This window comes from Marmota marmota, unplaced genomic scaffold, assembly GCF_001458135.2.
Source record: "Marmota marmota marmota unplaced genomic scaffold, marMar, whole genome shotgun sequence".
NCBI lineage: Eukaryota > Metazoa > Chordata > Mammalia > Rodentia > Sciuridae > Marmota > Marmota marmota.
In genome coordinates this window covers 620,392-638,877 of record NW_026000141.1, presented here as the reverse complement: position 1 = coordinate 638,877, position 18,486 = coordinate 620,392, and the positions used below count along the sequence as shown (strand labels likewise).

The 18,486-nt window shown below is 41.7% G+C and overlaps 1 protein-coding gene, 1 pseudogene and 1 gene segment (V, D, J or C); all 3 read right to left on the bottom strand.

The window, feature by feature from the left end:
• Nucleotides 1-18,486, bottom strand: part of LOC107159025 (immunoglobulin lambda-1 light chain-like) — a 738,922-nt gene that overhangs the window by 133,615 nt on the left and 586,821 nt on the right. The window contains exon 3 of one of the 39 annotated variants that reach the window (XM_048785800.1): nucleotides 6,165-6,173. The exons of 37 other annotated variants lie outside the window; for them this stretch is intronic. In XM_048785800.1, the coding sequence (XP_048641757.1) occupies nucleotides 6,165-6,173 (9 nt within the window). The remainder of the gene's footprint in view (nucleotides 1-6,164; nucleotides 6,174-18,486) is intronic. One more of the 39 variants, XM_048785802.1, reaches the window with a different exon arrangement.
• The window catches only part of LOC107159024, a 587,419-nt gene that overhangs the window by 127,988 nt on the left and 440,945 nt on the right, over nucleotides 1-18,486 (bottom strand).
• LOC107159030 lies at nucleotides 9,733-11,464 on the bottom strand (annotated as a pseudogene).

The window sequence follows — 18,486 nt, the reverse complement described above, 5'->3', positions numbered from 1 at the left end:
TGTTTCTGATGCTTCTAGGTCCTCCTGTAGATTTAAGTTGTCCTGCATTGTTTGTACTCCTTTTTTCCCTTGTTTTTTCATGATGTTCACGTTACTTTCCAGCTCTATTTGATTGCTGTGTTTCTGCTCTCTTCTATAGATTTGTTTTGGTTTTGTATATCTCTGTTGTCTCTCCTTTGTGTTGGTAGACTATGCCTGCTAAAGTGGATTCCGCTGGGAAGGAATTCCAATGGCCGAGCTCCAGTGACATCACCTCTCTGCTATAGCTGGCCCCAGGCTCCTTGCCGGGGTGTCCGAATGGGGGGGTGGGACTGGACACTGTCTCTGGTTGGTTTCAGCTCCATGTCGCTGGTGGGCGGGCGGTCTCCAGCTGCCCAGTCGCAGGGGCAGCGGGTGGGCTGTCGCCAGCGGGCGGGTGATCTCTAGCCGCCCAGTCGTGCGGTCAGTCGCCGGTGGGCAGGCGGTCTCCAGCCGCCCACAGTCACACGGGCAGTGGGTGGACTGTTGCCGGTGGGCGTGCGGTCTCCAGTCACGAGGGCCTGGCCTCTAGTCCCCTGGTTTCTCCTGCTAGTCCGGGTTTCTCCTCCTAGACCAGATTTCCCCTGAGTGATGCCTCTCGGCAGTTCAAACTGTACTCTGGGCCTGCCGTTTGTTGGGTGTGGAGGGTGTCTATTGGGAACCCCGGCACTCTATTGTTTTGATTTTTTCCGCTTGCCCCTCCCCAAGCGCTGGCTAGACAGGTTTCATTTTCGCCGCTGATGGGAGGGGGAGTTGAAGGTCAGTTGTCTCTAGTTTTCCCTGCATCTTTATGCAGGCTCGCTCTGATAATCCCTCCCCCGGAAAGCCTAGGAGAGATTTTATGCAAATTCCCCGCTATATGGGAGATGAGCTGAGTAACACACACCTGTTTTATTGTTGCAATCTGTCGGAGAGTGGCGGTGGTTACTTCAGCTCTCCAAGATGGTGGCTGCTGGTTTCCTTGGTGGAGTTTCCGTTGTGGGGGATAGAACTGTACTGCTTCCTTCCCCGTCTGAAATCCCGAACTCAGCCTGGGGCTCAGTGGGGGCTCAGCCAGCAGGATTCCACAGAATCTGCAGCAACGTTTCTCCCTGCTTGCTGGTCGCTTCTCGGTGGTGCCCCGCCGTCTGTAGCCACGGGGCGGACCGCACGGATTAGTCAGCCCCTATAGGGACTCTTTTGCTGAAAGTCCTAAGGTCAGCCATGGTGAAGACTTCTGGAGAAGGTCAGTTAACACTTTTTTGTGGGCTCTGTATAGAGGGGGAAGATGGGGAAGGCGGGGCTGAGAGCAGCTCCATGGATCTGAGAATGAGGAAGGAGAGATGTAAAAGAATAATGGGAAAGGGGTTTAGGATTTTCCTAGCAACAAAAACTTGAGTAGTAGAACAGGTAGAGCAGAGGGGAAGACGGGAGTGAGTATCCCAAAAAGCCTGTGAGGGACTTTAAATTCTTAGTAACCTGTTTTCAGTGATGACAAAGCAACTTTAAAGGCCATATTCATTACATCTTGGATAGGGGTCTGAGGGCTCTCCTCAGCTGGTTTGAGCTTTGGGTTAGCTGGTAAGAGGACCTGGTGGGACCCGGTGTGGGCATTGACAGGATAAGAGTGGAGTGAATGGGTGGAGGGGTACCTCAGTACCTGTTACCTCAGCAAGGGGGCAATGGTCTGAGAACTGGCGGAGGTTTGGGTTCCATCAGGTAGCCCCTGTATATTCACATCCTTATGACTTACAGAAGAAGTCGGTTTTTTCCCCCACACAGCCATGACTGTTTGTAGTTTTGATAGTCTGCCGGGCAAACAGTAATCTAGGTTAGCCAACCTGCATCTGGCTCGTGTGTCCCTACATTCATAATGTTTGTTTTCATTATCTATGGTACGGAAGGGATTTAATGGAATTTTAGTGGGATCCTCTTCATCAGGGATATCCCAATAGGAAAGACCTATAGCCAGCTGACAAATGTCTGGGTGGAGAGATGGTCATCAGGTCCCTAAGGGGGCTGTATGTGAGATAGACCATACTTCTTGTCCAGTAGGATTTGTGATTAGCCATTGTTGCTGAACGGGCTGATGAGGGTTAGGACTACTGGTGGTCAAGGGGAGAGTCTATAGCCCTATCCACATGGTGAATATGCAATTTGAAAAGGGTTACCAGTTTTTTTAGTTTCCAGCCAGAGTCTGGACAGGGCGCAGGCTTGAGATGAGAGGCATGGATCCAGGAAGTGATTCCGTCTACTTTTACCACTGTAGGTGTTATAAGTAGCACCTGGTATGGTCCTTTCCAGCGGGGTTCCAGGGGTGACACCTGATGTCGTCTTATGATACGAAGTTTCCCACTTGATATCGGTGTGGAGTCCTTTCGTTCCCAGGTTGGTAGGCAGTGGCCAGCTGTTTCCATAGGTATCACTGGGTTCTTTCAAGAGCTTTAAGTCTGTCAAGCAAGGGGGTGTGGAAGGGATCGTTAGGTCTTAGAGTTGGGGTTAGGTCCCTTACTGGAGGAGGGGCACCATAGAGAATTTCATAGGGGGTGAGGTTAAACAAAGAAACAGAGGGAGTATTTTTTTTTTTTTTTGCATGAAACAGTGCATAAGGAAGGAGCATAGTCCAATCTTTTATGCCGGTCTCTAAGCTTAATTTTGTTAAAGTATCTGTAATGGTTCTATTCATTCTTTCTACCTGTCCTGAGCTCTGGGGTCTATAAGCACAACAGTATACCATTTTCGCTCAGGGTTTAGAGTGTTAAGCAGATTGTATGGATTAGGTACCATGGGGTGAATGTCCTGCACTCTGTTGTTGATCTCTTTTAGGTCTTGAATGGGGCGATAGTCCCCAGTTCCTGGCTTTTTTTTACTGGCAGTAGGGGAGTGTTCCAGGCCGATTGACAGGGCCTTAGGACCCCTAAGGCCAGATATTTCTGAATATGGGACCTTATCCCATCTTTAGTTTTTTTTTGTTCAGAGGATATTGTTTGACATTGATTGGGGAGGCTGAGGTTTTTAACTCCATTGTTTCACAGCTAGGCTTAACCCAGCAGTTTTTGCCCAGGCATCTGGGTAATCTGTTATCCATTTCTGGGGTAGCTTGCCTGTTTGATCAGTCTTGGGGGTTGTGAAGAGTTGATGTTCATCTTCTATTGACATAGTTAAAGCCATGACTATAGGAGTTTTTACTGAAGGATTTAGAAATTTCATTTGGGGGCCTTCAGGGTTAAAAGTTATTTTGGCTCAGAGCTTGGTGAGCAGATTTCTGCCCATCAATGGGGCCGGGCATTCTGGGATCACTAGGAAGCAGTGATAGAGGTTTTTTTTTTCCCCAGGTCCATGGCCCTCTTAGTTGTCCAAGCCCAATATTTACTGCTGTTAGCCCCTTGAACTAGAGACCTTTTATTTGATAGAGGGCCCAATGGGGCCTTAAGGGCTGAGTATATTGCCCCTGTATCCACTTCAAAGTTTACTGGGGTTCCCTCCACTTCAAAAGTTACCCTGAGCTTGGGGAGGGGATCTGAGCCTCGATTTTCTTAGTCATCCTCCAGAGTCAGAATGGCTGGCTGGCATGGCTGTCTCTTTCTAGGGCACTCTTTGGCTCAGTGTCCTTTTTCTTTACAGTAGGCACATTGATCTGAGGCCAGGGGTGGCCTTTGGCATGGGCCCAGGTGCCGCAGTCTGGCTGGGCACAATCAGGAGCCACTTGTCAAAAGAAACTAACTTTATTTTTAGAACCACACACGCCAAACAAAACAGCCTCTCANTTTCTTTTAATATCCAGGGCAGCTTGCCCAATAAAGGCCATCATGACAGATGCCTTTTGATCCTCTGCCTGAGGATCGAAAGGAGTATATCTCCTATATGCCTCCATAATTCTCTCTAGAAACATAGAAGGAGATTCATCAGGCCCTTGAATAATCTCTCTTACCTTGGCCAAATTAGTTGGTTACCTAGCAGCTGCTCGGAGACCCACTATTAGAGCCCGGCGATAAGTGGACAGATGCTCCCTACCTTCAAAGGTGTTGGGGTCCCAGTTGGGTTGGTTCAAGGGGAAGTTGTGTCGGTCGCCCATCTGGTCCGAGGATATTTTTTTCTAGCTTCCAGGAGGATTCTCTTTTGTTCCCCTGTCATGAAGAGAGTCCCTAGGAGTTGTTGGCAGTCATCCCAAGTAGGCTGGTGTGAAAACGCTGGCGAGTTCTTTGAGTTCTTTTAGTTGGGCCAGCTTTCTCCAGGGGAGGAGGGGCTGTGTGTGCCGTGGGGGAGTCATCTGGAGGGTGCTGGGCTGGCTTAGTTTCCTCCAGTGGCGGAGAGGCTGAGTCAGCAGCAGGGGAATCACTTAGAGGGTGTTGGGGGTTGGGGGATGAGGGCAGTGGATAAGGAGGGGGAGGAGAGTCCAGTAGAGTCAAATCTTGAGACTCAGGGAGAACAGAGGGTGGAGGAGGAGGAGGAGCAGAGGGTTTCAGAGACAGAATCATGGGGGAAGGAGTAGGAGCGGGGGCAGGGACAAGGAAAGGCTTTACCCATGGAGGAGGAGATTCGCAGAGGTCCTGCCAAGTTTAGATATATGGCTGTTGATCTGGATGGCTATGTGGCCCCGGCTGAAAGACAAAGACAATATCTCTGACTTTTTGAATTAGTGTGAAGTAGAAAGATCCTTCTGGGGGCCATCTGACTCCAAAGGTGGGCCATTCTGAGGCACAGAGAGTCTGCCAGGTCTGGCGTTTTACTGAAAAAGAAAGATTCTGAGCCCTTAAGCGGACTTTGGTCCAGTGATCAAGGGTCAGGGACAGAGGCGTTGAAGTGCTCTGTTCCATAATGAAAGATACACAAACAGTGAAAGCAATGACACACAACACAGACAAGACAAGACAATAAAGACAGGCAATGGACGTCCAACATTGAGACCAGGACTGAGTATCCGGCAAAACCTGATGGGCTGGCAATATTGAATCAGAAATGAAATATCACTGAGTTGAGGAGACTATTGTTCCTCGATTTCCCGAGTCCTCTGGGGCATCCCCAGGGATGTGGCCTGTGGCTCTGTGACACGTCTGTCAGCCACCGTTGGATAGAGCTCATGCTCTTCACCGACAGCCATTTTGCCAAGCCCTAACCTGAAACCTGAAACCAGAAACCAGAAACCAGAAAGAGGCACATTATTTACCCTGAGAGGAGCCCGTTGGGGGTCTTTTGTTCGCCGCTGCCAAATCTCGGTGGAACCTCCATATGTAAAGGTCGGGTGAGCGTTGGAGGAAGAGACCACCAAGAGACTGTCTCATGCAACAGCAAGGGGTTTATTGGGGGTCCAGCATGCTGGGGCTCAGAGCTCACTTGAATAGAGCAAAGAGCCCCGAGAACAGTTTAAGCAGAGCTTATATACTTTCCTTGGAGAGGGCAGGGAGGGAAGTTCATTGATGGGTCAGGGTGAGTGGGCGGTTTGGGTCAGGGTGAGTGGGTGGTTTGTGTGCAACCGGGTAAGGGAATACATTCTGCAGTTTGGCAGTTGGGGACAGCACATTCTGGGAACAAGATTAGCAAACAGTTCTCAAGATTATTAACCTTTCAAAAGTGCTGGTATACAAAGAGGAAAAACAGAGTCATACTAATATTAATAGTCAGGATCACCGTGATCTCTATACAAGGGAAATTGTGACTTCTTATTTACTGCTTAGCACTAGTGAGATTTTCAATTACAGGTTTACAAAGTCACTTTAAGAAAATCTGTTCCTCTAGATTCCTCCCATTGTGCATCAAACTTAAAGTGCAGATCTTAATTCTTTCATGCACAATGCCAAAAAAAAAAGCCAAGAATAAAAGCCAAGGTCCTTGTTGCTTAGAAGAGGCAAATTCAGGACAGAGTGAGACTTGCATGGAAGATTGTGTTTAACTGTCAATGCAGAAAAATGTCTTCTTACAAACAGGATGCTCAAAGTCACTAGGTCTACTGACTCTTATTTTTGTAAAAACAATACATATTTCTCTTTATTTTTATTTCATGACAGTTCCTCATTTCCCACGAGTTAGGTGAACTCAACTCCTAGAAGGAAACCTTTCCCATTTTGTCATACCCTTAGGGCTGTTCCTACCTGCAATCTCTTCCTCATCACTGCTTGAATCATAATCTTTGCTCCATGTCCAACTTTACAGACACAAACATCAGCAACAGCATTACTTAAGATTGTCTCATGCATTCTTTGTCACAATTAAGCTCATTATGGTTACTAGGGTTGCATGATATTTGTCCCACACAGAATTGTGTGATTGAGGCTTGGTCCTTAGTATGGTCATAATGAGAGTTGTGACACCTGTATGAGGAAGGGTCTGCTTGGAGGTGATGAGGTCATTTAAGGGTATGAGACTCAGAAGTAGGAATATAGATTTCTCAAACCTTGTTAGATCCTGGTTATATAAGAAGAGAAAATGAATCATCTGATCCCTGCTGGCTTCCTGTCTCCCCATGTGATGTCTCCCTCCTGCACCTGCATCCATGCTGACACCACCAATCATGCAATGCAGCTAAGAGGGCATTCACTAAAGCCAAGTGTTTGCCAGTGCCATGCTCTTGTATTTCCAGAACTGTAAGTTAAACACACCAGTATTAATTATTCAGTCTCAAGGGTTTTCTTATTAGCAAGAAAAACAGAGTCATACTAATATTAATAGTCAGGATCACCGTGATCTCTGTTCTGGCTTCTCAGTTCTCTGAGCTCTGGAGAGTCAGAGGCCTCAAACAGGATGGTGCAAACAATTGCTTTCTTCCATTGACACATTATTACTCTCTCCTTGAAATAGACCAAGCTGACATGCAAACTGTGATGCCAACAGTTTCAGGAATACAAACTCACAGAACATATACTGTGCCATCATCAGAGCAGCTGCCCACAAAAGAATGAGAATGTTCTCTGCCTTATGCACATGGGTCTACTGGCCAATTGAAATGGGTAACTGAGATGAGACTTTGAAAGTTTTGTATTAAAATTTAAATAAAATTAAAAATACACAGCATATCCAAATAGGGATTGCTATTTTGGATGGCCAAGACCTGGAGTTCAAAGATGAAGCAAGCATGAATTTCCTTCCCTCTGTAGATAAAATTACTGTCTAAAAAAGTCCCCTTAAATCTTATACTTAAAATATCCTAAAGTTTATAAATCATTCTTAAAACATATCAGAAACCCATACAACTAAGAACTTAAGAATTTCTACACCCAAAAATCTAAATAGGATAATATTTCTAACATTATTCTAAAAATATATCTTATAAAGCTACTTTAATTAATTCCTAAATTTTTCTCATAAAAATGGTTGAGCTGCTTTCTCAAAGAGTTTCTTTGTTTCTCAGTCAAGGTGCACTAGTTCTCATATCTTTATAATCTTTCTCAATAGAAAGTAAGTTCTAAACATCAATCCACTTTCCACGAATATTAACTATGCTCATCATAAATCCCTATGTAAAGTAAAAAAGGGTTTATAAAACGAGAAGAATGTATCTTTATATGTTTTAACTTTCCTAAGTGTATAATATAACTTTCCTCAATCAAGAATGAGAATACATATGGTGAGCTTTGTAAAATAAGCATAATGATTAGGTTTTCTAAGAGGCCAGAAATATGAGCTTGGGTTCTAGTTGATATAATCAATGTGGTGCCTAAAATTCTCATGACCTTTTCAGAAAATGATTGTTTCCATTATCAGATTTGTCCTCAATGTACTGGTTTGTTCCCCATATGGGCCAAATGCCGCAGTCTGGCTGGACACAAATCACTGAGCTGCCACAAAGCACTTGTCAAATAGGAAGCTTTATTGCCTGAACTTCACCAGCACTCCATGCATACTCCCTGGGAACTCTCCCAGCTCTCCACTGGGCTCTGCTCTCTCTCTCTCTCTCTCTCTCTCTCTCTCTCTCTCTCTCTCTCTCCCCCAGGAGAACTCAACTGGAATTCCAAAGTGGCAGGCACAGGAGGCAGCAGGAACCACCCTATTCCTGGAACCACCCTGTTGCTGGACAGTAGGGGTCCATATACAACTCAATACACAGCCTGTCCCAATCCAGCATCATCCAGTCACAGCAATTATAACTTAATTGTCATCATCTTAATGGCTCGCTGGTGTCACCTCTTAACCACTCCTTCTGTCACCATCCCGACTTGGCTGTGGCTCTCAGCATCAATATGCTGAGGAGTAGTAGAACAGCCTTCAAGGCATGAACTACCTGTTATGTTATAGCCATCTGAAATTTAATCTGTTTGCCATTTTACATACTCATGCCTCCTGTCAGAAACATAAGCATGAAAATGAAAAGTCACAATTATATAAAAAAGGGTCTCATGGTTTCGATTTCCCATCAACCAGTGCAGCTTTGCCAGCATTCATACTCACTGTGACCCTGTCAAGACAGTGGGAGAGTGGCTTTGCCAGCACTTATTTTCACTGTGACCCTGTCAAGACAGTGAGTGAGGGATCGCCTTCACCAACATACATGTAAAACAAGATGGAAACATATATTATAAACTTGTACCAATGATGATAAATACATTAAATGACATGTTTCTCATTGGAAATAGGTTGGTTTCTATATAGAGAGAGTATGAAAACTACTAAGATAATAATAAAGTCTAGACAAAATATAAATGTCTGCTCTATGATAACATATGGGCATCACTCCAATCTAACCTTGCTAAAATTACATAATACTGTAAAAATATGTCTTAAAACTATATACTTTAATAAGAAAAAATTCAATAAAGAATTGTAACACAGGGACTGAGGTTGTGGCTAAGTGGTAGAGTACTTACCTCACACATGTGAGGCCATTGGTTTGATCCTTAGCATTATATATAATAAACAAATAATATAAAGGCATTGTGTCCATCTACAACTAAAAATGGTTTTTTTTAAAAAAAGAATGATGGGCTGGGGGTGTAGCTCAATGGTAGAGCACTCGCCTAGCCTATGTGAGGCACTGGGTTTGATTCTCAGCACCACATATAAATAAATAAAATAAAGGTTCATTGATAACTAAAAAATATGTAAGAGAAAAAGAATGGTAGTACTGAGAACCAAGGCATTCAGATTTCAAAATTCATGCTTCTTTTTCATTGATCCAATATTTTGTCAACTAAGTTTTCAAAATTTGTTCAGAGCCAACATTACTCATATATTTTACTCATCTATTATTTCATAAATTTACTTTCCCCATAAAAGACCTTTGATAAATATTCAAAATATTCAGGTCAAATATATATGAAGTGAAGCTGAAAGAAATTATAGTATCATTTTTCACTGTCACCTCAAGTGTTTGAGTATTACAAGTTATTCAACTAAAACAACAAAATTAAAATCATAATGGCACAGCCTGTATTGTAAATAAATCAAAACAACAGCATGTGTAACACGAAGTCAGAGCAGTGGCACATTTAATGAAAATGTAATTTAATCTTGGGGTAAGACATTGAAAGATGATCAGTGCTGTGGGATGATTTGGGACCTGATACTTTACTCTACTATTCAGTGTAGGTTCTAGAACCCCTTTCACCCACACAGGGATAGAGTTGGGGGACAAAAAGCTGAGTTGGGAGACAACATTTTATTTGCCTTTTGTTTGCCTAGATTGTAAGATGAATGAACAGACAAGTCCCTCAGCCTGCTGCATTGACCACAGGCAAGCAAAGGCAATAACCACTTAAGTGATCAGCAGGCAGGCATGGTCAGGTCATTACTGGACAAAGAGTTCAGAGATCAGAAGTTCATAGGTTAGTTGCCAGTGTCAGCACTACCTTCAGTCACAATCCTTTGGAAAGGATCGACACACATATTGTGCCTTCGAACTTTAGTAGCCACTGCACCTAACACACCATTGGTTTCAATAGGGTACTCAAGAACTGGTTTGATCTTGAGTTGCTAACATGTAAGATATTTATAGAGTGTGTAGATCAACCCAGCCTCTGGCCCTGGAGGGACAATTGCAGCATTAGTGTGAGGAGTTCCTTATGGCATGACAGAGGTCTGTATTTGTCTGATCAAAGGCATCATGGTAGGGTCAGCTGGAGAAGAGTACTAAGGGTCACTTCTCAGAGAAAAGGTGCAGGCCCACTTTTGATCTTTGGAGCAGCCTGGGCAGTTGCCACGAGAGAAAAGGCAAGGGCTGGTGATTTAATGTTGGCATATCTGCAGGTGTCATTCAGAATCAGAAGCTCCATCAGCTGCATCTTCTTCAGCTTGCCGAATACAGTGACACATCATGGATGTACCTTGTTCTCAAAATTTTATTAAGGATGGATAAAATAAAGTTTCTATAATTTTAACTCAGTTTGAACATTTCCTGTTTTGCTGCAGGTACCAGTATTTTTCTCAATTCTTCAACGGCCCTCTATAGTTTACTTTTCTCTATTCTGAGCATCTTCCACTGTGATTAGTACATCCGAACCTTCACGTATATGCTCCCAATTCAGTTTGCTCTATTTTGCTCCTTATTCTCTTTATCTTTGAGACTTTGCCTCAGGCCATTGTTTTACCTCCAGTTTTCTGCCTCAAGCTCTTTAGCTGTAAATCTTCTGGGGCCAAAGATACTTACTACCAAGAAAATTAAAATCTGGATATTTAAATTTTTTGAATTTTTTTACACAAATAGAGCACAGCTTTTCATTTCTCTGATTGTAGATGATGCAGAGTCACTCCATTCATTAAATCATACCATACAAAGGGTAGTATTGTCTTTCTCATTCCACCATCTTGCCCCACACAACCTCCCCTCCACCTCCTCTCCTCTGCTCAATCCAAAATTTCCCATTATTCTCTTGATGCTCCCCCAGAATATTATGGACCTGATCCACTTATCAGAGAAAATATTTGGCCTTTGGCTTTTTGGAATTGACTTATTTTGTTCCATGATATTCTCAACTCTGTCCACTTATCTGTCAATGGTATAATTTCATTCTTCTTTAAGGCTGAATAATATTCAATTCTGCAAATGTACCACAGGTTGTTTATACATTCAAATGTTGAAGGGCATCTAGATTGTTTCCATGGTTTAGCTACTGTGAATTCAGCTGCTATGAACATTGATCTCACTGCATTACTATGGTGTGATTCTAAGTCTTTTGTGTATACAGCTAAGAGTGGGAATGCTGAGTCAAATGGTGATTCTATTAAAAGTTTTCTAAGGAATCTCCAATCTGCTTTCCAAAGTGGTCACACCATTTTGGAGTCACAAAAATCAGAATATTCTTTTACAGACACATTTATTTTCTCTGATAACTGAACAATAGGCCCCACATAACCAGAAAATTTTGCTCTCTTTTTCTTTTTTGTACTGCCATTTAAAGTGTGTACATGATTGTATGTACTCTGCTAATTCCCTCTGGAAGCCCCTGGAGGTGGTTGAAGATCCCTCAGAATTTGGACAGGATGCTCTCAAGAGCTTCTTGTACTTCACCAACTGCATCAGGTTATCTGGGATTACCATTTCCACTGACCATATTCCAGTCTCCACAGATCACATTACCCTATGCCTTGGCACCAGTGACAGAAAGGTTGTATGGGTGGGGGTAACTCTGGGAACTGTCTGCTGAGGACCCAGTGTACCTCTCTGCACTGGCTCCTGCTCTGGGCACAGAGCTGAGGCCCATGGAGGCTTGTATATGAGCTGCAGTGAATGTTGATGAATGTATGTATTTCAGTGTGAGGAGACACTGTGACATATGCCACAGTGGTTCTGGTCCCCAGCTGTATGGACAAACTTATTCTCTCTCTATATATGCGAATAGAGGACTTGGTGATAGGAGACAAAATTTTCTGTTTAGGGAAAAGCCCCTAGTAGAATCCCAATGTAGATCATGGGAGTTTGGGAACTGTCATGTCACCTGCTGTAGAGAATTGCATACCTTTTGAAGAACAGCTCATGGTGCAAAGCCTGTTGCTGGTAGGTACAAAATAACATCATCCCTTGAACATGAGGCCAGAACTGTGTGATTGATTTGCCAGTGAGAAGGTCAAGGAGGCTTAGCATCATAGATAATTTGCATTGGGAAGGAGCAAGAGCAGGGCTCCCTCCCAGTACTCTGCATGGGCACATGGTAAAGGCCCCATGTTTCCAACTTTCCAGTACTAGACACTGTCCCAGGAGTCCCATATGTATGTCCTATGGGAGGAGATGAGGCTTTGAGTAAAAGGTGAGTGTGATATTACTGTTACCTGAGGACTATAGTCCAACAATGTCCAATAATAATGCCGTGAAAGCTGATTATGCAAAGTCTCCTAACCACATTAAAATTAAAGAGGCATGCATAATTATTTTAATGTTATATAATCCACTATATCAAAGAAGTACCATTTTCATAAAGATTGGATGAACACTTATTTATGATATAATGTATATTCTTTTTCTTATGTTATTTCTTTGAAATAGGTTTTATATATTTATGTTACATGTCAATTTGGACAGTAAAATTTTCTCAGAAATGTTTGATCAGTTTTCTATTTTCTCATTTACATTTTTTAAGGTAGATTACTTAACCAAATAACTGAAGCATGATTGGCAATTTTCTAACCACTGAATTGTTAACAGAAATATTTACCCTTTGATATATACAGCCAGATATGTAAGTGTGATTTATGTTTATTAGAATGAATTTAACTTTGAAGGAAATGGATGTTTGTTTCAAAACTACTCTCTGACCAGCTATCTTATGAAAGTCCATAATTTAAGTAATATACTAACACAACACTTCTAAATCTATATACTATAATTGTTTAAAATTTTTATTTCTTCTTTTTAAGTATACATGATAGTAGAGTGGTTTTGGATATATCTATAAATGGAACATAATTTTTTCATTTTTGTGGTTATACATAATGCAGAGTTACACTGGTAGTGTATTCATATATAGAGACAGAAGTTATACAAGTAATCTAATTTGGGGGTATAAAAAAGCAGTCTTTTCACTGTTAAATGTTACAACCTTCTTCTATTTTCACATTTATGTTCATAGAAATGCAGTGTTTACTTTAAGTGACTGTTTTCATCATCACGGTTTTACTATAAAGAAAATAAACCCTGTATTTACAAAGTCATGAAGGTATTTTGGTGCCAGGTCATAATCACCAAAGGGTGAACAGAGAAGGAAATGATCCTGATGAGGAGTTGAATCTTAATTTAATTGTTGCATCTTAGGTGGCTTCCTTCCCTAGACACACATGTTTTCCCAAGCAGGTCATGAACAAAATGTCCATGCTGTCATGAAGAGAGATTATTCATGTAGTCATGACAACATATTTCCACTCACAGAGGTGACCTGCCTATAGCCAGGTGGCAACAGCAGAATCCAACCCTGAGTTCTAATATGAGGTTATTTCTTATGGGAAGCAGCCAGGTTCCTCAGAGCAGATTGATGACACTAGACCTTTCATCGTGGCAGACTGATATTAGTTCTCAGTGAAGCATTATTTTACCCTTGCAGGAGCTTGTTTTCCTTGCCTGCAGTGCTTCTGCCAAAACAGTTATCCATGGACTTAGTGAACACCTTAACCACCATCGTGGTATTCAACATGAGGCTTCTGAGCACAATGCTTATGTCACAGCCAATAAAGGGGAACAATCAAGCCATATTCCTGCCATTACTACTCTTGCATTTCCCCAACATCCTAAAACACCAGGTCTGACAAAAAGGTTGACTGGCTTTTGAGGAGTCAAAGATGAATCTTGGCGACTGGTTACATCCATATCCAACACATGATGATGTTTGTGGCATAGGCAGGATTCTTGGAGCTGGAATGAGGGCCTGGGACTGGGAATGACTCCACACATTACTGACTCAAGCACAATGTTTTCTTCCCATTTCAGTAATTCAACCCTATTATTGGTCTAGTGCAGAGGACTTAGTTCCAAATACAGGAAACAAGAATGACTGCTCTAACTGGGTCTAAGCCTCCCTTTTTCTAATCATGACAAGGAATCATTCGACAAAGTTGGGGCTATTGGGTCATGATTGGTACTGATAATCAGGGGAATTAGTTTCCCATTGCTGACTCAAAATAAGGAGACAATGCATGGAAAGAAGCATGCTCTCTCATCCTTCCTTGGACTTTAGTTAAGGTCAGAATACCAACACAATCCAATCCAGCAGAGCTATTGGTGCACATATGTTGTCTGGAATGATGATTTGTGCATTCCACCTGGCACTACTAGCTAGAGATCAACACTAGCCAATGCATTTTTTGGTTGTCAATGGAATTAGAAAAAGAAGTGAGAAATTACCAATGATGATCACAGGAATTAGAATTCTATGGAAAATATTTATTTTAATGTGAATATATTTGAATATGTTTTCCTTCCTCTGTCTGATTCTAGTGTCAACTAACATAGGTGTGTTAAAAATAGATTAACTATCCAAGCCCGGTGTCACATGCCTATAATCCCAGCTGCTTGGGAGACTGAGGCAGGAGGATCATGTTAACAAAGAAGCCTCAAGAAAAGCAAGGCACTAAGCTATTCAGTGAGACCCTGTCTAAATAAAACACATAACAGGGTTGGGGATGTGACTCAGTGGTCTAGTGCTCCTGAGTTAAATCCCTGATTCAAAAGGAAAAAAATTAGTTAACATTTTATTTCAATATTTAATTTACAGGATATCATAGGTGGAGGAAAATGAACATACTTGAGGTCAAAAATTGTATTCTCCTCTTGGAAAAGATGCAAATTTGGGGGGTAGTCAGTTTGATGGATCATCTTATTACATGTAGCCTGGATATCATAATTATCATTAGGTGAGACTGAGTGATCATGGAAGGGGCAATGAGTTTCTGGTTGACACAGGTGAAATGTGGTGCCATTTTTAGTTAAAAATGTGATAGCTTCAGTGTATTTCTAAAAATTGATCACATGTATATTTCTGGTAGTAGCAGAAATGCTTTCTGTTGTACAAGCCTTGGAGGTTAGAAGTGACTCCCTTCAATCTTGTGACTCATGCCTGCATATGTGTATCTCTTAGGCCACTACATAGAGAGGAGGGATCAGGTTGTTCACATGTCCTTGGATTCACCTCCAGCATGGTTTTGATGCTTCAACTCTTTCATAACCCAGAATAACTAGGATGTCTGGCTCAATTTTCATTTTACAAAATGCAAGGAAATAGTGGTACTAGATGGGGCATAAGGGTATTTACCATGGAATTTAGCATGCCTAGAGAAGCTTTTTGAGTATAGAATGGCCTTCCTTGTTCATGACTAGTCAGGTATGTTGTTGCTGTGATGAAAATCTGACAAGAAAAAGTGAGAGGAGAAATTTTTTTTGACTCAGGTTTTGAGATTTGTCAGTTCATATATGGCCATCTCAATTGCTCTGTTTCTAAACTGAGGCAGAATATCATGGCTGAATGACATAGAGAAGAAAAACATTTTGAATCATGACAATCAGGAAGCAGAGAGACCTCTGTCTCTCTGAGAGACCAGGATCAAAATAGAAACCCCAAAGTCTCATCCCCAGACAACCTCATTCAGCCACAGTCTACCTGCATATAGTTACCACCTATATCATTGGATTAACCACTGGTTAGTTTACACCTCACAACCTCTTCATTTTTTCCTCTCAAGATTCTAGCATTGCCTCACCCATGATATTTGTGGTACACCCAATATCCAAACCATAAGAGTACCTGAGTGCATTTGTGGAACATCTTTCTTCATTGATTTCTGTCCTCAAATGCACAGCACAGCCGGGCTCTCTGAGACTACGCTCATTTGCCGCAGTCTGGCTGGGCACAATTCACGAGCCACTTGTCAAGCAGAAACGATCTTTATTTTTAGAACACACACGCCACACCACAGGAGCTCTTCAGGAATTCCCTCAGAGCCCAACTGCCACCAACAGCTTCCCACAAGCCTCTCAACCTCCCCCACTCCTCCTACTCTTGAGGCTGATTGGCTGGGTCACATGGGCAGAGCAAAAAAAAGTCCCCCAATGAGCAGCTCCGTGGTCTGAAAGGGTGGGGAAACAGCCCAATGAGCATCACCGCAGAGGAGCCAATCAGTTGGCAGCTAGAAGTTTGCTGGCAGCTGGAAGTTTGCTGGGGCCCTTCAGCTGTGGCTCTCAACATCTCCCCCTCTCTGTTTAAACAACAAGCATGTGGCTTAGGGACCGTGCCTGCCTTAGGTTGTCCATTACTACATATGGTTCTTACCCATCATTGGATGAGCTGACCTCAAGGCATCAGCCTCCTGTCTTAGGTTGGTACCATTGCAATTGGATCTTACCTGTCATTGACTACTGGTCCAGCATACAGCCACACCTGTGGATAGGTCTTTGTACCAGTGTGGGGGGGTGAGGTTCTTTGCCTCACCTCTATTGGCCCCCAAATTTTAGCTGAACGACCATCACAAGCAGAAGGGAGGAAGATACACCAAGCCAATTGATGGCTCCTTTTGGAAAAATTGTACCACCAATGACACCATCAGCAAAAATACCCCANAACAGCTGTTTACCCAATTTAAATTAAACCATTTAAATCACGTGAATAAAAAAAATATTTGGATCCATTTTTTCATGAGTGCTCATCATATATGATATATGGACATATGTACGTACAAACATACAACATAAAACACAAGTGTACACACATAATATAATACATACAACACATAACATAATAGTAAAGGCCTTATAACTTTTTACAGGTGAAATCTCCATTGCAATGTTTAAAAACTCTATAGTCAAAAAATAGAACTGATCAGCAAAACATTTACCTAGGTCTGTATGAGCTCAAAAAACAAAATAGAACTTCATGATGTGGGAAAGGGTAATAATAAAACAGATATTGAAAAAAGCATCCTGGTTCTGTCACAGATATAAGGATAGCCAAACTGGAGTTCTGGATATCAGCTGTTATGGATTTGAGCCAAATCATCTTCTTTGTGGTCTGTAGAAATCGCTTTAGTTAATCTCTCTGGAATCCAAATCAGCTGCTGTTCTCCCTGTGGAAACACACAAACAGACCCCCGACTCCAGACAATTACTGGGTCAGGACCTTTCCATTGTTCTGTTACAATATCCTTCCAAAGTACCTTGGGCTTATGAACATTTTTTGGAGACATATGCCTTTTTGCAGCACTAAGTCCTGATGAATCCAAATTTTAAAAGTTTAGAGTAAAAAGGGGTATTTTAAGTTTATCTTTGGGGAATATATACCCCTTGCCAATTCCCTCTTTTTGCTTTAATAAGTACATTTTAATAGTTTGATGAGCTCTTTCAACTATGCCTTGTCCCTGTGGATTGTATGGGATTCCTGTTATATAAGTAATGGCAAATGATGAGCAAAATTGTTTAAAAGAGGTCGAAGTATAACCAGGGGCATTATCTGTTTTTAACTGTTTTGGAACGCCCACCGTGGCAAAATTTTGTAAGCAATGAGCTATAATATCTTTAGTTTTTTCTCCAGTATGAAGGGAGCCATCAAAAATATGGAAGAAGTATCAACTGTAACATGCAAATATTTTAATTTTCCAAATTCTGGCAAGTGTGTGACATCCATCTGCCAAATATGGTTTGGTATGAGTCCTCGAGGATTGACTCCAAGATTAACTTGTGGTAAAAAGGTCACACAATTTTGACATTATTTTATTATTTGTCTAGTTTGTTCCTTAGTTATTTTAAAATGCTTTTGTAAAGTATTAGCATTGACATGGAACTTTTTATGAAAATTTATAGCATCTTCTAGTGTAGAGAAAATATGTATGTCATGTGTAGTTTTATCTGCTAAATCATTGCCCAAACTAAGGGCTCCAGGCAATCCTGTATGTGCCCTGATATGTCCTATAAAGAATGGATCTTTTCTGTCCCAGATTAGACTTTGTATATTGGAAAGCAAAGAGAAAACAGTAGAGGAAGGGGAAATCCTACCAGCATCTTCAAGAGATACTATAGCATTCACTATATACTGACTGTCAGAAAATAAATTAAATACAGAATCTTTAAACATCACAAAAGCTTGTAAAACTGCATTAAGCTCTACCTTTTGAGCTGATTGTTTGGGTACTAAAAATGTAAAAGTTTGATCAGGGGTAACTACTGCTGCTGTACCATTATTTGACCCATCAGTGAATATATTTGGAGCATTCATGATAGGTGTTTTTCTTGTCATTTTTGGAAAAATTACAGGATGCAATGACCAAAAAGACAATAAAGGATTAGATGGTAAGTGGTTATCAAATGAAACATTAGATTTGCACATGATTATTGCCCAAGTATTTAACTCATTAGCTAACTCATCAATTTGATTCATAGTATATGGAGTAATAATTTTATTGGGAGAAATTCCAAACACTCCCTTTGCTGCTTTTATTCCTTTGAGTATTAATTGTCCTACAGCCTCAGGATACCTAGTAAGAATAGTGTTAGGAGAATAAGATAAATGTATCCATAATAATGGACCTTCTTGCCAAAATACTCCTGTAGGAATATTTTTTGTTGGTAGTACAATAAATAATAAAGGCAAA